General features: G+C 38.7%; 1 protein-coding gene across 1 annotated transcript; it reads right to left on the bottom strand.

The window, feature by feature from the left end:
* Positions 1-14,435: 14,435 nt before the first annotated feature.
* LOC117435702 (uncharacterized) lies at positions 14,436-24,938 on the bottom strand. Its single transcript, XM_034059064.3, has 5 exons — positions 24,776-24,938; positions 23,602-24,271; positions 19,338-19,882; positions 16,919-16,985; positions 14,436-16,733 (listed from the first exon to the last, which is right to left on the bottom strand). The coding sequence occupies exons 2-5, from the start codon at positions 24,260-24,262 to the stop codon at positions 15,214-15,216; spliced, it is 2,793 nt and encodes a 930-aa protein (XP_033914955.2). The 5' UTR covers positions 24,263-24,271; positions 24,776-24,938; the 3' UTR covers positions 14,436-15,213.
* Positions 24,939-25,888: the final 950 nt, after the last annotated feature.

Here is a 25,888-nt window from a genome sequence, read left to right as displayed (position 1 = left end):
TATGTTGCTGTCCAGCTGTCCTTCTTGACTTGTATCTTGCCTTTATTGAACCTTCAGGGGGAAAAAACAACAGTAACCCACACAACCACGCCCCTTGTGTTCCTGAACGCTCAAGGCTAGAATTTCAAAAGGGCCCATTTAGTTTCTGTACTAGGTCACAGTTTATTTATGTTGGAACCTGTTGGCAAGCTACTACTGCCTTCCATCACGTAGGACTTGGAAGAACAGAGTCATAAAACATTTGCAAAAATGTCATTATCATTTTGCACTAACGGAAACAAAGGGTATTCTTATGGCATTTGAGTAGCATTTGCAAATCCATCTGATTATTTAGGAAATATAATAATCTTCAGAACGGGTATCTTATTGGGATATTGTGGCAATGTGCCCTGCCCTTGTGTGCGTTTATATGTTGTATGTTGCGTGTGGTGTGTTAAATGTTGGTGTATTGTAGTTGGTACACGGGATATAAATGGGTGTGTGCAGCACGAGTATTTAAATTGTATAATTATATTTAGGCACGGGATTGCACTATCACTTCACGTGCATTTAAAGTATAGTATGTGAGCAAGGGGCTGCACAGAATTAATTCACGTGCTGGGATTCAAGTGAATAATTAATTAGTAATTGAATCCCAGCACAACAGTATATATAGATGCACATTTCTTTCACTCAGGGTTGTGTGTTCTGTGAGTGGAGAACGGGATTGGAGACGGAGGTAATTGTGAAAAATAGAAGCTCACCGTGTTTGTCTGTGTAGTCCGTTTTGTTTGTCTCTTTATTTTGGCGTGAAGTGCCGTGTCCTGTGTTTTGTTTGTACAACCTTTTTATTTTCTGTTCTGTTTATTAAATGCTGAGCGAAACCATTCGCTCAGCTCCACCAAACCACACCTCTCTGTCGTTTTATTTCCTGGCTCTGGTCTGACGCCACCCACTCTGGCCATCTTTGTGACAGATATCAAGACACTCCATTAGATACCTCAGTATTTGGTTGGTTTACTGTTGAACAAAATACAGCTGCTACCTTTCATCAACAAATCCACAGCAGGTCAATTAAATTATAAACTAATTTAAATTGGGGAAAACCATAAAAAAGTGAGCACAAGTTCTACAGAGTCCAGTCAATCCCCTTGTTCGTATCTAGCTTCCCCAAGTATGTTTCATGAAGTTCTGTCTTTATTTACATGTTATGCCTCTTCAACAAGGAGAACAAGAACACAAACCAGGTATAGTATTCGTGTGTTTGCAGCTGTGCAGAAAAATGATTTGAATGGCGCTTATGCAACTTGGGTCATAGTTGTTTTCCTCCATTTTTTATTTTTTTTATTCTACTGCTGTTTGTGATCAGATCATTTTTACTAGACTCCTTAAAGATGAATTTCTGGGTAGCACTTTGCATTGCCTCTAATTACTGTGTATTTCCATAGTAGTTACTTAGTAAATACCTGTGTACTTACAATGTTATTATGCGTAGTTACACTATATGTAATGTGTACATTCTTTTGTATGATATAACCCTAACCCTAACCCGAACTCTAAACCCAACGCTAAACCTAACCCTCACCCCCCAACCCTAACCCTAACTAAACCGAACCCTAATCCTTTTCTGTTACAATTATGTACATATATTGTGCAAAAAGATTTACACGTTATGTACATTGTAACTATGCATAATAACATTGTAAGTACTGTACACGTGTATTTACTATGTAACTACTATGCAAATACACAGTAATTAGAGACACAATGTAAAGTGTTCCCAATTGCTGACCTAAGGTAGTTTTAGAAATGACCACATAGGGTGTATGATTGTAACTTCTACCCTCTCTGCTACTGTGGCAACAGGGAATTAGTAAATGGAAAATCTCTGTCATAATTACAGAGGGAACAACAAGCACAGCTACACCCCTCTGGTGGCCATTTCTCAAACCACCACTGTGATTCAATCGACTCAGATTCAATCATTGAAAAAGGACAGTAGGGGGTTCAAATAAAACAAATTAACTGCAGTTAAAAAAAACTGAATGTTGGGTTTCTAATTAAACATCCTATTAAGTATAATCTTTCAATGCACATTCACACAAGGGCTTTTAACACCACATTGAAAGATTTTACATCTCAAGCACCAGTTGGGATCTGAGCTCAAACAGCATGCAGGCATCGCACTTGTCACTGATGTGTGACCAGATAAAAAGAGAGTTTATTGTTGAAAAAGCTTTATCCGTAATATACTCGCCTCTCAAAAGTGAAATGATATTAAAAGTGTAGATGCACAGATACTGCAGAGTGAAATAAAGGGGTATTGAAAGTGTAGATGCACAGATACTGCAGAGTGAAATAAAGGGGTATTGAAAGTGTAGATGCACAGATACTGCAGAGTGAAATAAAGGGGTATTGAAAGTATAGATGCACAGATACTGCAGAGTGATCCATACATTTGCATTTATTTCATGGCATTGTCTACCAGAAGGCTGTTTTAAAGTGCCCTACTTAAAACCACTTTGTATCAATCAGCTTTTGGAGGGTTTTAAAAGTAAGCTATTTTTACTTTGATTTTCCCATGGATTATTTTTCTTTTAAGTTTTTACTATTCAACCAGGCCAAAGTGCTATTGAGATAATGCAGTACTGTAAATCTTACAACAAAAATTGGGTACAGCCACACAATGTAGCTCTTACGTCATTGTTTTAGTGGAAACAGGTGTGTCTTGTCTGACATGGAAGGTTTCTGTGATTTGGTCCTCTGTGGCATGTCTGTTTTTGTCTGCAGGCTCTATACGTTATGATGCTTCTGACCATAGTTGTTCTTTCTGGTCCTGGTTTTCTGCAAAGCATGTTATTCCAGGATCACCCAGGAGACTGTCTTTATGGACATGTTGACTGTCTTGATAGACATGTTAACTGTCTTGATAGACATGTTGACTGTCTTGGGGGACATGTTGACTGTCTTGTTGGACATGTTGACTGTCTTGGGGACATATTGACTGTCTTGTTGGACATGTTGACTGTCTTGTTGGACATGTTGACTGTCTTGGTGGACATGTTGACTGTCTTGGGGACATATTGACTGTCTTGGTGGACATGTTGACTGTCTGACTGTCTTGATGGACATGTTGACTGTCTTGTTGGACATGTTGACTGTCTTGGTATTGACTGTCTTGGGGACATGCTGACTGTCTTGATTGACATGTTGACTGTCTTGGGGGACATGTTGACTGTCTTGGTGGACATGTTGACTGTCTTGGTGGACATGTTGACTGTCTTGGGGGACATGTTGACTGTCTTGGTGGACATGCTGACGCTGACATGTTGACTGTCTTGGGGGACATGTTGACTGTCTTGGTGGACATGTTGACTGTCTTGATGGACATGTTGACTGTCTTGGGGGACATGTTGACTGTCTTGGTGGACTGCTGACGCTGACATTCCAAGATTTTGGCGTCAGTCATTGTCATTTCAGCCAGGAAACAAAAATAGGAATAAATAAGATGTTACAGGTTTTTCTCTGTTATAATAAATTGAATATGATTGCTGCAGTAAGCTGGCCCAGAGAACTGCCAATGAGAAAACGCACTTCAAGACAAAACCTGTTGGGATGTGGCGGGAGAAACAAAACTAGACCACATACTGCAGGGGAAAGAATAACAATGGCTGATTCTGTGATTTAATTCCAAAAAAATCCAATTTAGATTTATTTAAAAAAAAAAACATGATGAGGGGCTCCCGAGTGGCACATCCAGTAAAGGTGCTCCACACGGAGTGCAGGATGTGCCCTATAGCCTGGAGATCGCAAGTTCGAATCCAGGCTATGTCACAGCCGACCGTGACCGGGAGTTCCTAGGGGGCGGCGCACAATTGGCTGAGCACTGCCCGGGTAGGGAGGGCTTAAGTCGGCAGGGGAATCCATGGCTCACCGCGCATCAGCAACCCCTGTGGTCGATAGGGCGCCTGTGGTTCTGCAGTGGAGCTGCCAGATCTGTGTTGTCCTCCGGCACTATAGGTCTGGTGGCATCACTGTGGATCCGCAGTGCGAAGAATGGCGGCTTGGCAGGAGCACGTTTTGGAGGACGCGTGCTCCAGCCGCCATTTCCCGAGTCGGCGGGTGGGTTGCGAGCGGTGAGCCGAGGATACAGATAATAATTGGGCATGCTAAATTGGGGAGAAAAAAATTGGCGACGACTAAATTTAAAAAAAAAAAAACATGATAAATGCTTCATGACTTTTAATTTTACAAATTAGGTAGAGAGTCACAAAATACATCCAGATAGTGCTTTTCAATTTGGAACATTTGCAAATCTTTGGTGCTTTATAGAACCTTTATATTCTTCACATGTGGATGCAGTTGGAGACAACATTTTAAAAACCAATACCGTACATTATGCTTTATAGTTAAGCTTTAATATATGAAGTAAACATTAAGGGGGGTGTTAGTGGCACTGTTTCTTTGTAATGTCTTACAAAGCCCAAATCCTCAGACATCAATGATTTCAGGCATAGCTACATTGCTATACAATATTCTCTGGACTAGCCAACTAGCAGATATGAAGACAAAACACAACAAGAGAACTTTTATGATGTTAGGGAAAACAAACTAAAACAAAACAAGATGAGGAGCTTTGGCCAAACTATTATTAAACTCAAAATTAGAGCCATCAGTAACATAAAAACATCACTATGACCTGTATACAGCATATAGAAGAAGAAAAACACTCTGCCTGTTTGCTCATGTCGTTGGCTGATTTGCATAATCGAGCATATAGGGGGGTAAGCACAGACATTAGACTCATGCAGCTTTGAACATTGTGTTCCCATAATGCACGCCGTTCTTAAGCCAGCACTGCCACTGGCTTTAATGTAAAGGAATGTCTGTGGTAGAAAAAAGGCAGACTTAAATTCCAAAGCATTCCGAAATGCTTCCAGATGGCTGGTCTCACTTATCTTTCAAATAGAATAGCGGACCACTGCGCTTGTAGACGAAAGGTTGTCAACTAAATGTTTGCTTCAGGAAACTAAAGTTACAGTTCAAAGAGAACTCAGAGTAATCAACAAAGAGGGGCTGATGACTGAGATCATGCCATGTATCTCTGTAGTATGCTTCATGGTTACCATATAAACATTTTGTATGATTATACTTAAATCAGTGTGCATATTTACTTCATTGTTGCTTTCCCAAACATTTGCAGGCCATATTTTCTGTGAAATTATCAGTCATGCTGTTTCAGTAATCACTCCCTCAGTTTAATTTTTTAACAGTGATTAATGACATTGGCTCATGTGCTTTAGAGTACAGTGCAAAGTTTCTTAACTCATTCCAGACAAAAGAAAACTGTTCCAAAGGATTTATCCAACCTCAGAAACTGTTTTTGTGTTGATATCAAACAGTTACATCTAAAAGTATTATGGCCTTTTAAGTGTTCTCTTGTGAGCTAACCTCATGAAGAGGGTCAAAAATTAGGGCGAGGGAAGGGAGGCGGAGGGGAAGGGGGGTCACTCATGTAGCTGAGGAAGCGTCATGCTAAACAATGCTTCACAGAAAAGCAGTGATCATTTCATAATCTAGGGTACTAGCTGTTGTTTCAGTTGTATCTTAAATTGTACCCTGTTAAATGACTCACATAACTAAGTGCTATTGTGTGGATTGATCCAAAGTATTTGCTCAAATACAACAAGATTTAAGTTTAATAAACTTTATTGACAGCATGCACAATACAGAAGGCAGCAATATTTATCTATTTTACGGAGAGACAGGCTGCAGTCCTTATCTCATTCTTCGTGCTCTAACAAAAGAGCTCTAAATAAGCCGGTTTCATTCAGCACTTGATGTTTACCTTTTTTATAACCACTTTTTTGTTTAACCCAATAGTCCATGTTGTCCTGGTTACATCATTCCCTTTGCTTCAAATCTTTATCACTTAAAACTCAGTTCATTCTCTAATTAACATTATATTCAGTTCATACCCCTACATTATACTATATCTATTCTTGCAGTAAGCTCAAGCAACTCCCCCCCCCCCCCACAAATAAATATATATATATATATATATATATATATATATATATATATATATATATATATATATATATATATATATATATATATATGTATTAAAAGTACAAAACAGTTATGTGAGTTTAAATCCTACACAAGGTTATTTATTAATGGTTGTACATTTCTGTATCTGCAGCTACTGGCTAACACTGCAGAAAAAATTTAAATCAAAGTCCAGACAGATTTCACATACCATAGTACAGTATATCTCCTTCTCAGTAACGCTTCACAGACTTGCCTTTGTCTTGTGGAAATTGTTCATGCCTTTGTCTCATGAAGAATTTTCAACAAATTCTGATACCATCTTAAGTAAAAGAAAATACACAGACAAATAACAACATGTGTAGTACAACAATCCAAATACATGGCTTTCTGTAATGGTGACTGACAAAGCTACTGGAGCACGACACTGCAAACCTGGAGGCAGTCCCTATTGCAGAAACCTCTTCATGTGTACAGTGCCCGAGTATCCCAGTAAATTCCCAGGTATTTGCTATGGTGGTAGTTTATCTGCATCAATGCACTAATAAGGTTGGATCCACAGGTCCAGGAAGTGTGGTGTCCGCAGAAGTTGCTTGAACAGATCTATTCATGTTTTTGTCCGTTATTTGGACCTAATGCACTTTGACACCACAGTTGTCTAGACACAATGTAGCACGCGTCCTTTTTAAATAATCTTTAAGTAACACACCCTGTGCTGGTGCCATGTTATAATATTCCACACAGACAATCTGGACAGGAGAGCAAGTTACTGTAACAAGCGCACTGTTCAGCCTTCTTCAATAATAGCCTACAAATAAGGGTGAGAATGATTAACTGCAGAACACAAGAGAAGGGGTTGTAAAAAAAAAGTGCAGGTTCCATGCGGCAGGGTGGAGCAATTAGTGAGAGCAGTAAAGAGTTTCAGTGCATGATTAAATGTGATTGAAGAGGAGAATCGAAAGATGAAGTACTGTAATTGAAGAGATTTAGACAAAAAAATAACAGTGCACTGCCTGACTCACTCTACCAGTATTGCATTATGGAGATGATGTTTATCAGTTTGCTGTTGCAACTGGTCTGCAAAAACTGAACTCTTTTTAACAGACCTTGCAGATTTATACTAGTGGGACTCCATGACACATCTTTGTGTTTTGCATGAGAAAATGGATTTGCTTAGTCTAAATTCACATAGAAGCTTTCATTGGTGCATACAAAATCAGCCAATCTGATCAGTCTGTTACAATGGCATTCCAACAATTATTGATTCCTTCAGCAGCTAGCCTTCACATCTACATTCCGTCTCTTAGGAAGTCCATTGGAAAGGGTTCCTTTGCTTATTTTTCTCCATCAAGCTGGAACAACCTTCCTGCTAAAATAAAGGCAAGTGTCAGTCTCCCTGTTTTTAATGACCTGTTATTGTAGCATTTAAAAAATGTTTTTTAACTTTATTCTGCTCACGGGGTGTGATTTTACCACATGTTGATTGTGTGAATGAATGGGAATTGTAACCTGCCTGTAGTCCTCTGGGACACCTTTGGAAATGAGATGTTCCATCTCAAGGGTCTATCCTGGAATGAAATAAATCAATACATTATACATCTTTAGTATAGGTGTTTCTTAGTTTATTAGACAACATTTCAACAAAGGTTTTTTTTTTATTATTTAAATAGGTCATTTAAGTCACAAGCTGCATACATTTTTGTTGCTAATTATTGAAAAATTCCATGCCATCCTGATTAAATAAATGCTTTCTTACCAAATAAAATGATGGATTGTAAAACTGAAAGCATGCCCCACACCCTTATCCATATGAAGCTCATGCCACAGCTTACTTATCCTGAATATAACACAGTGTAGGCCCAGTTAGCTATAAGATGACAGTAAACACCTGAAATTGAACTGCAAGCATGACATTTGGGTTAACAGTCAACCACAAACTGACAACAGCAGGGGTTAGGAGAATGTCAAACAGAGCTTGTGCTTTATTTTGTTCTTAAGTGATTTTTTTTTTTATAGCAGGGTTTGTCTTATCACAAGCTACCATGTAAAATAAAAACCAGAGTTAAAGATAGAGAGTTAATAGATAAAAGGGCTCTGACAGAGATAGTATCAGAAATGTTTGTCAGCTTCACTGTATTTCCATTGATGTTTATGTTTAAAATTAAATATAAATATATTTAACCTGAATATAAACTTTTATTTTTGCTAGTAAGCATCTTAACCACTATGTAAAAGAGCTGGGTTTGTCTGCATTTGTGGTTATAGCTTTTAATCTCATCTCATCTCATCGACAGGGGACAGAATCTGTTACAGCAGTACATCATACAACACTGTCCATTCCTCAAGCACCAGGACAGAAGTGCCCATTTAGAAACTACAACCTCCACAATGCACCTGACTGGACTCAACTTGCTGCCAAATGAGTACTCTGAGGCTGACATCTGAAATGATCTTGCTTGTGTGTCATGATGCAATGGTGAACATTTCAAAAGAATGAAATCTACGGGTTTATTACCCATTGAGTGTGAATGGGGTACAAAATACTGAATTCAAGTTAAAGTCCACAATTCATTCCACAATATGTCTATTCAACATTTAATCATTTTGAAATGTTAACCTCTTAACTAAACTCCCAAAGAATTCTACAACTAAAGGCAGGGCAAAATGATCAATTTTTTGGATCACATGACAGTGTAAACAGGACGTTGCTATTCAGGAAGTTTGTGTGGTTTTAAAATGAAAGAAACTTCTTGCCTTCAACCAATCACAGAATTGTCATGACGTTAACAGTTTTTCCTGATGGTGGTGGGAAACAACTGAATTAAAAACACTGAACATCCTGAGCTAAATCCCCTGCAGTAATGACAGCAATGTAAATCAGATGTTATCAGATATACAGTTAATGTAAATGCGCTGTACAGGAATATCCTGCTGAATGGTATTGTTTGTGTTTATTACATATGATTATGTAGTGTTTGGGTTAATTGTTAGCAGCAGTGTGTTTGCTAGTGAAATGGACACATCTATTGTGAATCATGGATGAAAGGTGCAGGATTGGCAGCAGCATTTATTTGTCTGGAGAGCTACATACAAGTAGCTTGTTTTTGATTAATAAGATCAATTGTAATTAGTGAATACAAAATTCCCTTTTGGCCCTTAACTGCATGGTCTTAAGTATTGAGTGCTTGATTAGAAACTTCATGCTTGCTTTAAAGGTGTTGCAAATACACCTGTGTTAATTACTGTGGTAATTTGATACTTGAACAAACAGAAAACAGCATGAAACTGTTTCTATAAACATTAGCTATGCATAATTATTTACAGTATTTTCTAAAATATCATGGAAAAAAACTAAGCGCTCTGATTGGTTCTTAGCAGTCACATGACTGTGCAGGAATTCTCACTGTACCCAGTTCAGATCTACCATTGATGGAAATTCCCAAACACCCTGGGTGCCTCGTGAGCCATTAGGCAAAGTCAATTTATGTGTTATTGCTTACATACCTCCACCCTCCCCCATTCTGTCTGTCATGTGATCAAAATGACCTCAAACCAATAAGACTCAGCCTCAAGAAACCTTTCAATATGTCCCAAACTCCACATGTGCCAAATCCCACACCCGGGTGACAATGATATCTGAGAAGATTTGTTGATTGACCAAATAAACACACATCCAAATAAAAACAAATTTGATGTATGTCCAGTTAAATCTTACTAAATTTTACTTATTAAATTAGTGCTTATATGTTTTTGTTTTTAATATAGCTATTAGATGTAGTGTCTGTTTTTCACTGTTCACTGCAGGTTATGCAAACTAAAAAAGATTGGATGGAAACATGGCTGTATATTACTCCTATTCATGTATACAAGGTAAGAGGTAACCCTGCCTAGCTTCATCAGTAGAGGAACTCATTTAAATAATGAAGAACTTGCATCTGTATTTACTGCCTCAAAATGTTTTAATTTAGGTGATTACATGCGTTGAGTTTCAGAGACACATAAGGCACCAGGGTTATTTTGTGTCTCTTTGTGACGCAATATAATAAAACCTTTTAAAATGTATAAAGGAAACAGATGTCATAAAAGCAGTACAGGGCGGATGTTGATCACCTGCTGGTGTGCTACCAAAAATTATGCTGTAAAGCTGCCAAAGCAGACTATTAAAAGCTGTACTAAATCAAGACAAGCATCATGGTCTCTTTGTGGAAGAGCCCATTCTTGGTGGCTTCCAGAGATCTTTGAAACTTACTCTGTAGCCTGCACTTATGATAGGCTGTGAAACATTAAATATGTGTATGTGTCTAAAATGTCTAGATGTGTTCCTTTTTAAGGTTTATTTTAAATCACTTTTTAGAGTAAAATATTTATTTTTGAGCTATCGAACATCATGAAACCTGTTATTTGCGCAACAAGTTGCAGGGTCTTTGCTAATCAATGCAATCGTTTTCAATGTTTTTTGTTTCTGACCGGCAGCGGACCACACGCATAAGTGCATATAATTTACAGATTCCATGGTGTTCCAATGAAGAGCTCCACTGAGTGAGTGCACTGTTGTATAATTTACAGATTCCATGGTGTTCCAATGAAGATCTCCACTGAGTGAGTGCACTGTTGTATAATTTACAGATTCCATGGTGTTCCAATGAAGATCTCCACTGAGTGAGTGCACTGTTGTATAATTTACAGATTCCATGGTGTTCCAATGAAGATCTCCACTGAGTGAGTGCACTATTTTGTGAGCCCCTGAAAAACAAACATCCAAAAGGAGCAAACCTAAGTATACCTAAGAAATAATCCTTGACAAGGTGACCCTTTCCAAGTATGTCATGCACTGTCAGTACCTGAGATGAAATAAAGTCAAGAGAATGTTCCGAGAGGTTCCTTTACTGTATGTTAACGATACTCGACTAACAAACAACACACCTAGCAGTCCGGTAATTCCACAACAGTGCACACCTTGGCATGTCTTATTGCATAATTTGGTTCAAAATGATGAATAACCGGAATAATTAGAACAACAGGTGCAATAGGGGGTGCTACTGTTTAATGCAAGTGAAGAATAATATAACATTTTAAATGTGCTACAACTATATGTAACTTACTGCAAAGTACAGGATGTGATGATTTTTTTTTTGTGTGCAAGGATGGATCCCCTCAATAGGAGCCAATGCTTCAAAGTGGAATGGCAAGGTTATAAATAACACTTTCATTTATTTTTTTTAGGTTCATACTTGGAAGTTTTTTAGGAATGTGATCCGTCCTGCCTTTTCTGATCTTTAGCTCAACCCTGACAATGAAAAATATGTTTAAAATGAAGTCATCACCGAGAGTCAGTGCAAGTCACAGCAATAAGTAAGCCTTGCTAGGAACAGTAGAAGAGCTGTTCTACCTTTCATCAGCGCATTGCAAATTGTTTCATTAAATTCATTGCCTAAGATTAAAGATAAAAGTAGTAATAACAAGGGTTCCTAAACTACACTCCTTATAATAGTTCAAAAAATAATAGACCAACGGTACAGCTGTATCTTGTATCGCTATATTTTGTAAATATATTCAGGAATTTCTGTACCATGCCCTCACGGGTCGGATGTGCCAGTGGAGATCCATCCGTACCCGTACCGAGCCCTCACGGGTCGGGTGTGCCAGTGGAGAACCATCCGTACCCGTACCGAGCCCTCACGGGTTGGGTGTGCCAGTGGAGAAGCACCCGTACCCGTACCGAGCCCTCACGGGTTGGGTGTGCCAGTGGAGAAGCACCCGTACCCGTACCAAGCCCTCACGGGTTGGGTGTGCCAGTGCAGAAGGAGTAAAACATTCTAGTCTCAGAGTTCAGTAAGGACACAGTTTATGTCAGAGCATTGTTAAGATGATGCAGGAGCACTCATAATTGCCTTTAAGAAACGTGAAGTTGTTAGGTATTAATTAAATTGTATAAAATGTGTTTAGTACTCAACATAAAACAGTGCGGTCCCTCGGTTTCCCTTGTTTACACAATCACTGAGTATCAATAACAAACTGAGTGTTATTTAATATAGAACCTATTGTAATTAAATTAACTAAAACATTATATTTTTATAAGCAATAATTTGTCTTACCTTACTTTTATCCCTTTGGTATGAAAAAATATTTTTTGTACTTTCCTTACTTTCCTTAGAAATGCTTCTCTCAGTAGTGAATTGTGGGATTGTAGTCCTGGGCGCAAGGTGTTCCCTGATTAAACTGGACAGGCATACATATCCCAGTTTATGCATCGGTAGCTCGAGTTTAAGAAAGGAAAGAAAGGTCACGCTTACGTGACGAATCAGTTGCATTTGCTAGTTTTGCAACATATATTCATTCTCGGTTTACGACCTCGCTACGGCAGTAAAAATGTCAGGACATTTCACTTCTAATCTGCTTTTAAATCCCTCAATGCGGAAGTTAATTGCCATTGGTTCGTACTCAGTTGTGAAGGTGAGGGAAAGGCAGCATCTATACTTTCATTTGAGCAACTAGGTACCTATTTTAAAATAAACTTGGTACATGACTAATAGACAAAATGCCAGCAGATGCTATGAGAGTTTCCCAACACATGACAGTATTTTTCAGCCAATAAAAAAATAATAATACTGGGCAATATTTGGGATTCATACTGTAAAACTACTGGCAGGTCAGGAGCCTGTAGATTCAAAGCGAAGACATTTCAACCATTTCCTTTTTTATCCTTCCTTACCATCCTGTGGCGAAACGTCTACTCAATCCCAATAAAAATAATCCTTCATGCCAAATACATTCAGGATTTGAACCCTAACAGTATCTCTAGATTGAGGTCTTGATTAAGTTTTCTTTTTGACACCTGTATCCAGATAGCACATTTACAACCAAGTTTGTAATGGACAATTTGATCAACTTTAACAGTCCGTCATTGTGATAACCCTTTATTCATGACTATCCCTTTATCATGACTAAAATCATGACTAACCCTTTATCATGACTAACCCTTTTCTGTAATTTGTTAGATGAATAAATCTGAGATTCCTAATGCAGGATAATTTATTTTTCATGTTGTGGTAAGGGAAAAAGATGAAGAAAAAACACATTAACAAACAAAAATGATATAAAATATATACAGTCTCATAGAGGCCCGTTCATCATCAAGCAATCCATTCTTCCAGCCTTCCAAACCTAACCAAGCAACCACCTCGTTACCCTGAGGTGGCAGGAAACTTTTCAGCAAGTCCATTCCTTCCATATTTTCATTTTGCAACAGCGTGTTTATAACATTATAGCTGAATATTTGTACAGAAAAAAAAAAATGCTTACTATAATTGCTGAAAATACATTATTTCAAAAGTCTCTACCTCTGAATCTTTGGTTTGTGTTGAACAATCTTGCCAGTTGTTATGGAATCCATTTTAATTGAGAAAGCAACCTCAGAGTTCACACTCTATATATCTAAGCAGATGTCTGATAATAACCAGACAGGGTTCTTTCAATTGCTCTAGTAGACCTGAAAGAGATATATATATATATCTAGCTTGAGGGGAATGCACATGGTTCTTTCACACTGCTGCGTTTACCCACCTTTTGCCCCTATGAAATTTCACAATGGAATTCAACCCTTTAAATGGAATGTCTGAAAGGGTCACCTGTCATTCACTTGCATTCACACGCAGGCAACAGAATTGTTCAAGGAGAAATCCTGACAGACACACACTGGTTTTCTGTCACTGATAAAAAAAAAAAAATATCGTATGTTATTTGAGAGTACACATACAAAATATAAATCCACAACTACCCAGATTTTATCACAATCTTTTTACCAAATCGGAATTTTTTTATATCATTGTTTTTGTTATATTTTGTCATATGCAGAGAGCAGACAAGCTTTTTTTAAATCTATACTGTAATACAAAACAGCTGCGGTATTACTCCATCAACACCTGCTTTTAATTTATCGGATGGACGGAAACCTTTTCTATTTTGTTGTATAAGTTTAACGGTGCAATTCAGATGAGATTAGGAGCGTTAACCCCTTGAGAGGATTCATTTTCTCTCAAGTCATTATGTTGTTTACACCTTGTAATGCTTTTCATTTCCAGCTTCCCATTAATCGTAATTGAGCTGTTGACAGTTGCAGTGAGGGTAGCTGTAGAAAAAAGGGCCTCAGTTCAAAGAGTTGAAATGTATTTTTGAATGTACCTATAGAGCTACTGATAACACTTTCACACATTTTAACAAGTTTAGCCATTACACAGAATTAACCAATAACTGACTCTTTGCATAAATGTGTATATGCTAACTACTGTTAATGTAAGCACAAGCTGGAATATTTGTCAGCTAAGTTTTAGCTTATAATTGTAGAAGTTATATGTGGCTTAGTTAGAAAATTAGTATCTTGTATTAAATGTTGACAAATGTATGTATGTTGTTACAGTATTTAATTGATTGAGCTAGGCACTGGAAGAAATAAAGCAAAAACATGTACATTTTGTATACATTATTTATGTGTTCTGCTTATTGTTCCCCTTTGTATGTGTTTTCAGTTTAGTCAAAGAATAGAATGTTCTGAAGCATTATTGCTTTGACTGGGGCCAATATGAAACTACTGTACATGTACACATGTTACATTCAGCACAACATTTATATTATCTTAAATCAAATAAAAGACAAATATAATAATACAAAAATACAAATATTGTAAATACTGTAGCATATTCTCTAGGTCAGTTTTCAACCAGCTCGGTTAAATAATACAAAGTTATCACTGTCAGTACTTATTGTATGTCTTTGTGCACTGGCTCCTGCGGGGTCCAAATGCACAAAGGAACATATAAAATGATACGAGTTTAATATAGTACAAGTTTAAGTTTCATTCCATTCTCTCATTTTAACACAACAGACCTGTAAATCCGACACAAACAACACAACAAACCAACAGTACATACAGGAAAAAATGGAATTATATACACATATGGAACCAAAACATTTAAAATACTAACGTTCTAAAACTGAAAACGGCAAAACACTATAAAATTACTTTTAACAGTATTTTACAGTAAAGTGTTTGAAACCTCTACCCCTGTAATTAACATAATATCTAACCTGTAAACCTGAAATGTAGTTTTGTTAATGTTTCAGTTTCGAGGGCACCTTTGTGCAAATTGTCATTTCTCTTTGCTATATGGAATGTATTTCCAAAACTCAAGATGAAACCCAGAGAATGGAAAGATTTGTGCCTCGCTCATGAGCAATTTGATTGATTCTGCCCCGCACACAGTCCACTGTGATGAATATCATTGTTCCATTATGAACATGGAAGGAGGAGCGGAGACCAACACTTGTCCACTGGCTCCCTTCAGGCATATGGCCTCCAATTTGCTGGGTAACAGGCAGGGGTTGCATCTGATCACCCAGCAGCTGATTTAGAGTGAGTTTAACAATATTACAAGAGTGGATCAGCTTCAGGTTAAAAGCTACACTGGCCACCCCACTCTCACGGAATACAAAGTACTTCTGGGCAAACTTTCCTGAAGTCACAAGCTGGATCTGGTTCTCATTTGAAGAAACCTGGTGGAAATGGATGGCTTTGTTTCTCACAGCCCCTGTAGGCAGCCCTGTTCTGGAGACAGTAGCAGAAAGGGCAGTGGAAACAGCAGATGGGATCCAGATGAGGCTGAACATGCTGATGCCAGAGTTGTCTCCAAAGTATCTGATGTTGCACTGCGAAGGAGACTGGATCTCAAAGCTGATCATGTCCCCGGCGCTGACCTTCACTGCTCCAGACAAAGAGATCGACGTGTCTCTGTAGTTCACACCGGGTTTGTAGACCTGCATCAGCTCTTGATTTGTCCCGTTTCTGTTCACGTAAGAAACCAGAGAAAAACCTTCCCGGATGCAGGTGTGGCCCATAGAATACAGCGCTTGCTGGAATACAAACTTCACTACTCCGCTCTCTCTGAACCTCACCCCTCGGCCGTCATGTGACAGATTTATCATATAGGGGTCAGAAATGGAAATGACCTTAAAAGTGGGGCGGAAGTTGGTCTGGTACTGCACCGACATTGACATCTGGGCAGACATGGCCACTGCACCCGTGTCATGCGATAGCCAAAAGACACTGAATGGCGTATTGACGTCATATACATTAAGGTCTTTGCTCTGGTTACAGTACTGATTGGGACTTTTCAGAAACAGGGACATGGTGTAATTGGGCTCCACCTCAGCTGTACCGCTCACACTCACACTTTGAAAGTACTTGCCATCGGGCTGCTCAATGCGAACTCCACTCAGCTCCCACCCTTCCTCGCTGTCATTCAGCTTCATAGACAGCTGGAGAAAGTTCCGGCAGCTGTGTTTCAATGCAAAGTTGCAGTCAGCCCACACAAGCCCATGCTGTTTGAACTGCAGCTTACCGTCTTCATTGGAAATTAGGTCAGAGTGCCCTTTCCCGTTCACGTTCAGGTACACGCCTGGGAAGATGTGACTGGATGAAGACTTGGACGGGGGCACAGTGACCACTGCAGACCAGGATTCAGAAAGCTTGTTTTCCGACAGGACAGTGCAAACAGTGTCTCTGGCCGCTGAACAGGCGACAGCCACTGTTTCGCCTGGACACTCGCCACACGCCTGGCACTCCTGAAGCTCCCTGTTGAAGAAGTAGCCGTGTCCACAGACTCCAGAAGCTGCATCTCTTTCAGCAATGCCTAGACATCTAAAACCACCTGCGAAAACATAATACAAGTGCGGTTTAAACAAGAACTTCAATAATGACACTATCTCATATTATATTAGGTTAAGTCAAAAGGTAAAAGCACATTTTATTCGACCGTTAAAGCAGGCTCATTAATTTACCTTTGGATACCTCTAATAATGCTACTACACACATACTTAAAAAAGGAAATTTTACCTGGAGTATTCAGACATTTGACTCGCTCTCCACAAATGGTTGGTAATTCTATGCACTCATCCCTGTCCTACAAGAAAAGCATCTTGTTAAAAAAGAACTATACAGCAGAAATTGACAGAAAGTAAGAGGGTTTAGGGTGTATACCTGGAATTTAACCTTTTACTGCTTTACCACAATATAATCTGTATGCTCACCCAACACCTGACCGAAGATGTTTTGTATTGAAACATTTTATTGAAGCATCTTGAAACCTGGTAATTGTGAAATTGGTTGCAGGGGCTTTGCTACTTAATTCAGTGGATTTCCATTTATTCCTCGTTTCTGACCAGCAGCTGCAGCCGGGCTGGAGACGCTGTATTCATGCTATGGTTATTTTAGCATTTCTTAAGTACGATTGAGTGTTTAATAGCTATGAATGAAAAGGAAAATCACAGTCAACGCTTTGCTATTGTTCACTTTGGTTATTGGTATCCGTATCAATCACGACGCAGATACCATCAAAAGGTGAGCTATTTATCACAGTATTTTATGATCCCTGAAAAACTGTGGTTTAATAGAAACCTCAAAAGAAAGTTGTGCACTGCCTCAGCCAATCAATATGCTGCATTTCAGGTCATTATCCTTCAGTAAAGACCACAAAGAAACAAAAAAACCTTACCACGTGGATGAAATGTATTTGGAACTCAAAGCAAGGCTGTTTGATTACAAACCAAGTTATTTGTCCTGAGATAGAAGAAGATTGTATTCAATGAAATTCATTGAAAATATTTCCGTAATAAGAACATAAGAAAGTTTACAAATGAGAGGAGGCCATTCAGACCATCTTGCTCGTTTGGTTGTTAGTAGCTTATTGATCCCAGAATCTCATTAAGCAGCTTTTTGAAGGATCCCAGGGTGTCAGCTTCAACAACATTACTAGGGAGTTGGTTCCAGACTCTCACAATTCTATGTGTAAAAAAGTGCCTCCTATTTTCTCTTCTGAATGCCCATTTATCTCCATTTGTGACCCCTGGTCCTGGTTTCTTTTCTCAGGTTGAAAACGTCCCCTGGGTCGACATTGTCAATACCTTTTAGAATTTTGAATGCTTGAATCAGATCACCGCGTAGTCTTCTTTGTTCAAGACTGAATAGATTCAATTCTTTTAGCCTGTCTGCATACGACATGCCTTTTAAACCCGGGATAATTCTGGTCGCTCTTCTTTGCACTCTTTCTAGAGCAGCAATATCCTTTTTGTAACGAGGTGACCAGAACTGAACACAATATTCTAGGTGAGGTCTTACTAATGCATTGTAAAATTTTAACATTACTTCCCTTGATTTAAATTCAACACTTTTCATAATATATCTGAGCATCTTGTTGGCCTTTTTTAAAGCTCCCCCACATTGTCCAGATGAAGACATTTCTGAGTCAACATAAACTCCTAGGTCTTTTTCATAGATTCCTTCTTCAATTTCAGTATCTCACATATGATATTTATAATGTACATTTTTATTGCCTGCGTGCAGTACATTACACTTTTCTCTATTAAATGTCATTTGCTATGTGTCTGCCCAGTACTGAAAGCTGTCGAGATCATTTTGAATGACCTTTGCTGCTGCAACAGTGTTTGCCACTCCTCCTATTTTTGTGTCGTCTGCAAATTTAACAATGTCTTCTCCTCTTTCACACAGCACCCTTCTTATTTTTTTATGAAAGAAGAATTCATGTTGTTAGAAGACACCAGCCAAATTCACCATGCAACAGAGATAAAACATGGCATACCGATGATTCCCATCCACGTATACAATTATAAGTTAAAACTTAGCTGACAAAGATTTCAGCTTGTGCTTAATTATACAGGCGTAAAAACAGATTCAGGTTACACTAGTAACAAGGGTCAGTAATCACAATGTAGCTAGCGGTACAATAATAATTGTCAGAAAATGGCTTTTCTGTATTCACTCTGTAAGGTTTGTGTTTAACCATATATATATATTTTTAAAACAAAGTGTAAATTGAAGTCTGAAACTGCCACACACTCTTTACAGTTGTCTATAAAGTAAACATATTTAGCAGTTGCCAATTGGTCAAATTTTTTTTTTTTTTGTCAGTCCTTAAAAGTCAGATAGTGATCTGCGGGTTAAACTACCTGTGGTTTCACAGACCCTGATTGTCACTAATCTTGGACTACTTGTTATTAGCAAATTTCTGCTTTTCTTACAGTTTTTTTGCTTTCGTTTTCTGACTTATGTGGTGATAAATTGTACTGGGAGAAACTGTCAATACAGTTTGTTTCATTGTAATACAAATATGATAAAACAGTGTACACACATATTAAAATGACAGAAAAGGGCAAACTGAACTGTAATTTCTTATATGGGACAACAGACTCAGTAAGGTTTGGAAATCCATAAAAAAAAACAAAGAGGAGTTATTTACCTGACAAATACGGTCAGCATTCAAAGAGCACTCTGACACCAGGAAAAACCCTGGTGGACACAAGGTGCATTTCTCACACTGAGGAGGCGTGCCTTGAAAATGGCAGTACTCATCACTATTACAACCTCCGCATTCATTGGTGGAAAAGTGTCCCCCAACATCAATGACCTTTGCATCAACATCCACTTTGTGCACGGCGTAGGATTTATGAAGATGGCTCCTAACCTGGTTTTGGAGGCCCTGAAGATGACTTTGGAAATAGCTCTGTATATCTGCCTGCAAACTTTGAAAGGACATTTGCTTAACCGTCTCAAACAGCATACTGTACTGATCTTTTACGAGATCCATCTGTTCATACATTTTTCTTTGCTGTTCCAAGATCTCCTTTTGTTGGCTAATCAGCGTGCTTTGCTGTTGAGTAACTTGCTGCTGTAAATCAATTAGAACTTTCTGCTGGCTTTTCAGAGCTTCCACAAACTTCTCCTGCCCTTTCGCAAGCTGCAGCTGAAGAATAAGGGCATCTTCAGAGGGAACTTCATTTTCTCCTAGGAGTGAAAGACAAAAGCAGATTTGATGCTGACGCAAGCATAAAATCGCGCTGGGACATAACTTTAGATAATAACGACTCTCTGTTCATTGTGTATACCTTCATTCCTTCTATCTATCCTGCACAGACTTAAAAAGTCAGTTAATGATGCTTTCATCATGGTTTATAGAATACTGAAGTTAGTTTCACCCAATTGTAGCACAGCAACAGCACTAATTCGACACAAACCATGGAACTATACCATCAGCCATGCTGGTATACTGCTAAATGTGTCATTAGAGCTATACAGCTATACTACAGCCCTGGATCAAACAAATCAATCAGACACCATTTGTATGCAATGATTCAGTTCAAACACAGCATATCTCAGTTGCGACACTAAAGTTCCATAGAGACCGCCTTCAACCACCACAATATCTGTCCTGTATAAAACCACACAGAAGGTAACTTTCATATCGAAAGCGTTGTATAAATGAAATAATTGAGCATTACCTGGTAACTTCATGAATGATTACAGCGTAACTAGGTAATCAGGTGCTGCTTCTTGATTATTCCATATAACATGTATTATACTTATATAGTATATGTTACACTTATAAAATGAAAGGATGTAACAGACCATTTTGAAAGATGTACAGTATTAAAATGGTATTAATAGGGGGCTCCCGAGTGGCGCATCCAGTAAAAGCACTTGCGTAGAGTGCCAGATGCGCCTTATAGTCTAGACGTCGCAAGTTCGAGTCCAGGCTATTCCTTTGCCGACTGAGGACGGGAGCTCCCAGGGGGCGGCGCTCAATTGACCGAGCGTTGCCCGGGGGGAGGGAGTGTTAGGTCGGCCTGGGTGTCCTCAGCTCACCGCGCACCAGCGACCCCTGTAGTCTGGCCGGGCGACTGCGGGCTTGCCTGTAAGCTGCCCGAGAGCTGTGTTGTCCTCCGACGCTGTAGCTCTTGGGTGGCTGCATGGTGAGTCCGCAGTGTGAAAAAAAGCGGTCAGCCGATGGCACACGCTTCAGAGGACAGCGTGTGTTCGTCTTCGCCCTCCCGAGTCAGCGCAGGGGTGGTAGCGGTTAGCTGAGCATAATAAAATAATTGGCCATTCCAAATTGGGAGAAAATAATAAAAATAATTGGCAACGACTAAATTAAAAAAAAAAAAAAGGTTTTAATCATTAAGTTTATTGTAATCGATTCATTAGAAGTTGTGAATGATCAATGACTTGTTTAACCACAGATTTAATAATTCCTGTTTGACATAACATTTTAGTAATATCCTACCTCAAAACATTCAGTAAAATAAAATAATTATTTACAATTAAGGTTTTAAATACAGATTATAGCTTACATGTGTGATTAATATTTTATTAAAAATCCTAATTAAAACCCATTAATAATACATAGACCCAGGTAGTAAAAAGAAAGCTGGGTCAGGTCGGGTATCTCTCTGAGCCTACCTCTAGTAAAAACCATGGTCAAAACACATGCAAAAACTTTACTCATTTACTCAGGTCTGTACATTGCCTACAGTGTGATCCATACTCCCCTGAACAGTTTGTGAATAATCAGCCTTTCACTTTGAATCCAGTACAAGGCAACTCATAGACAGATTTTCGTTATGTATTCTAGGGAAAGTCTCTAAGGAAGGGTTAATGTTTTGGGGGTTTTTTCCAGGTCAAATGCAGTTTACATCTCTTTTTGTTAAAGGAAAATCAAACCGTTAAACTTACAAAACTAGTAACAAACAACTCAGAGTTAATGCTGAGTCATTAAATTTACCTTCTGCATTGCATCTTACTAGTTCAGTTCCTGTTAGTCATGTTTTCTGTTCCGAAAAAGGGTGCAAATTGTATTTCAATGTAAAGACCTTGATAAAACTGTCCCAAAATGTAATATTACTGCATTCAAATTATATTCATAAAAGGAAAAAAAGTGTTTTTTTTATTGAAATGACAGCACATATAGTACCCCTGTAATTATACATGTGCAAAACATTATGTGCAATGGAAACAGTAATCGATGTTAATGTTCAACTGTCATCATGGATTCCATTTTCAATTAATTTGAAGAAAGTCTACAAACCATACCTCTTAAAAGGGGTCCTCTGTTTCTTCTTATTTAAGCTTGCTTTAATGCCTCTAACACTTTTTGTGAGTGTGAGTATGTGAGGTAAGTGTTTCTACTATACACACATTCATACTTTCCCACCAACCTTGTGTCGGTCTAATTTTTTCCATGTAATTTGCCAGTTTGGTAAACTTGGAATGCAATGCCATACAGGGCTAGATTACAAGGCACAATTCATCCAGAATCAAAGGAATCAAACAGATTAGATGAGGAAGTCTATGAGGAATCAGACACATACTTCCCTTTGCTGCTCATTGTAAAATGACCCTGTCAATATGGTGTAGGGCTACCTTAGGCATCCAGCACAGCACTAATTCCATAGGAGGCATTATTTTTATTGATGTATGTATTGATACATTATTTAACCAGGTATAAACCCATTGAAACCAAGGCCTCATTTACAAGACTGTGCTGGCAAGATGACCAGAAACAGACAGCAGTAATTTCACATCACTCTAAAAAACATTCAATCTGGGCTCAGAGACATTTACACTTCAATAATTCTTGGAAGCGACGCGTTCAAATCAATGTAATCGTAGTCATTGTTCTATCTTTAGCCGATACATTCGGGTTATTTACCTGACGTACTCTCATATACTGGTCCAGACTATTCCATACCATAGAGGCGCTGTGACTAAATGCTGATCGGACAACACAGGACCTTCCCCAAGGCACTTTAAGTAAGTGTAAGACTAGATTGTAACATCTGTAACATCAAGCCAAAGTAACCTGGCAACAAACCTATTACAATTTGACATTAATAAGTACCCAGTGCAATTGCCTTGTACAATTCAGCTACACCCAATTTAAAGCAGCCAGGCATAGGTATGCTGTTTGAATTGTTTTGAAGGGATAAATGATCATTTCTCAATGACAACTGCCTCTAATTGCTACGGAAAATCTGTGGGAAACACCAGTAAATTGTTCAGTTTTGGATTACTGACGTCCATGTCACCAAGCACAAGCCTCAATTCAGATCTATTTCTCAGCTTTCCATGCGCCTGTGTAATGATACTGAGAAAATAAACAGAAGGCTGCTTGCACTACTTTGTGGTGTAATTTCCTCCAGCACCAATGCACACTGATCCCAGGGCATTCCTCCAGAGAGCAGGGGTCCCAATACAGGGCAACAGGATTGTGGCCTGGATACCAATGTACTGCAGAAAGGCATGCTAAACACACAGGGAGGCGAGGCAAACACAAAGAGGACCATAGTGAAAACAGGGAGCAAGAAAGGCATGGTAACTCACAGATGTGTGGAAAAGTGCTGTCAAAGCAATTGTTAGTTTTGGAAAAGCAGGCATGGTAAAATGCAAGGTTACCGTTCCACTGTACAGTTGCTTTGAACTAACTTTCTGAGTTCAATTCAACCCCTGTAAATGGTGACTAGGAAAATACTACAATTACAGAATAGCAAGAACATGTTAAATGCGAGAAAACAAAAACAAAAATATATTTTTAAAAAAAATTCACCCTTTAAAAAATTTAAAATCTATTTCTTAAATTTGCAATGCTGCCTGTGATTACTTTATGTGTTACATTAATTATGTAATATGTTAGTTAAAATTGACTATTTGTTGACAAAGAAATGACTAACCTGGTTTAATATCACAGGTAAGCTGTACCCCTAATGGAGCTCCACCGAGTTCTGACGCCGGGTATCCGAAATCTGGAAACTCGCCTAGAAACTGCGCAGCCCGGTCGGACACACGAACCAACGCGGGCTGTCCATGAACATCAGCAGCAGCAGAAGCCGCCGAAGCAGAGGAGCAGCTTTCTCCAACACACTGGTGTGGTATAGGTCTGGGCTTCAGCCGTATCCTTAAGGGCAATTTACATTCAATCCCTTTGCAGTCTCTGGTATCGTTGTTAGCTTGCCCGGTTGGAGAGACGCAATCATCCCCTGTACAGCCAGTACCTCTGTTTTGAATCGTTCTAGTTTTGGGGTTTTCCGCGTGGCCTCCTCGCTGTGAGTGAATGATGGGGTTGGGATCAGTGGAAGTCCTGGATGGATAAACAGAATGGCCGTTGTGGTGGTTCGGTGTGATCTGCGGAGACCTGCCCTGGGAGGTTGGCGTGAATGGCCGAGATGGTCTGGATGACCGACCCGGGCAATGTATGCCTGTGCACGGTCTAGGTTCCTCAGGTTCCATGGGGTAACAGTGGAGCCCCCTGCATATTTCCGACACCGTTTTTACACGTCTAACTAACGGGATGATGCACAACAAAAACAGTAGTAGAGCTTTAAAAGCGGTCATAGTTGGAGTCTAAAAAAAGTTAGAGATAGTATTAGTATGATGCATTCGCGTTTTGAAACAATCTGGCGTAACATGTGCCTCACGTTGTTCGTAGACAACAAATCTTTACCACTTGATACCTCGCAACAAAGTATAAACTGTTAGAAACTATCAATTAATACTGAATGATGAATGAAGTAAAACAATCTGTTATATTGTAACAATTTACAATTAAATAAGACAATAAATCTGAAGAGAAAATTATAATAAAAAAGTTTATAAATCCTTAAAATTGTTTCAGAATGAGATGTTATTCCTAAATTACCACGTGTAAATTACACCTAAATCGCATTATTATTAAAACAATTAGGCTTTAACAACTGCATTGTCTCAAAAATGTTACTGTAGAATACATGCATTTGGAGAAACTAATAATTTCTCTCTTCCAATACAGTGGAATGTTTTTACAAAAACTCGCGCACAGTAAATACAATTCCCCAAAACAATATAGGAGACACGATCAAGAAGAATTACCTGAAGTGCTTTACTTGATCCCTCGTCCGTAAATATTTAGAAAGTGAATCTCGGGTGTTTCTTTTGCTAGCGGTCGTAACGAACCTTCTCTGAAGAAGGTTCTGGGGAGAATGTCAGGATGTGGCATTCCAAAGGCTTAATTAGCATCAGGTTTCCCAGAGCCTCCCATTAACCATTTCATTTCACATAACGTTTTTTTTTTCCTGTACTGGTGCCCACGTTTCATTCTACTACTTTCTCTCTAGTACAGCGAACATTTGGATATCGTGCAACCAGTAGTGTAGTTAAAGGAAGCACTACACATTGTGCAGAAATGCGTGGAAAGCCTTAGACATCATCAACACGTTTGTCGTTGAACTTATTACGATTCTTTTTATATTAATTGAAGACCACCTCCATGTTTTGATTCAAACGGAATAAAATGTGAAATTATTGAAAACGTGAATAGATGTTAAACGGCCTTTATAAACCAAACGAATGTTTCAACGTTAGCTTATTTGAACAATAACTCAGAGTGCTCTATATTTATATGTAATGTGTAGGTGCCTGTGGTACTGATTATAAATATATTTACCTCCCAAAGATTTAAATCATAGAGTTATCACAGATTGTAAAACAAAGAGATAGTTGTGTTTGTGTATTCTCAAAGACATCAAGATCAGACTTTCTGTTTCAGTAGTTCACATTGCCCTGGTCAAGCAATTTGCTGCCATGCTGAGATGACCGACCTGTCATTAATCACTGGATTCGGAGGGAGGTGACAGATGCTGATCCACAGGACACTAATGTTGTTGGCAGGCTTACCAGCAGTGTGAAAGCATTGTCAACCTTCCACAAGTACTGTAGGCAAACTCTACAAAATGTCAACACTATATTAACATACATCATTACAGTGCCACCACCCATCTTCTAGAGTCAATACAATGCATCTCAATTCTCCATATCCCAAACAATTACCAATTGTACTGCTCCTCCCATATTCAACTAAAAGATTTGATTTTATGAACTAAAGCTAAAGGTATATTTTACTCTATATATAATGTAGATTTGCTGAATATCAAGTTTCCTACATGTTTAATTTACTATTCATGTATGTGTGCTCTGTAGTATCCA

Source organism: Acipenser ruthenus, chromosome 3 (genome assembly GCF_902713425.1).
Source record: "Acipenser ruthenus chromosome 3, fAciRut3.2 maternal haplotype, whole genome shotgun sequence".
NCBI classification, from domain to species: Eukaryota; Metazoa; Chordata; class Actinopteri; order Acipenseriformes; family Acipenseridae; genus Acipenser; species Acipenser ruthenus.
The sequence above is the reverse complement of the archived record's forward strand: the minus strand, read 5'-3'. Positions and strand labels throughout refer to the sequence as shown.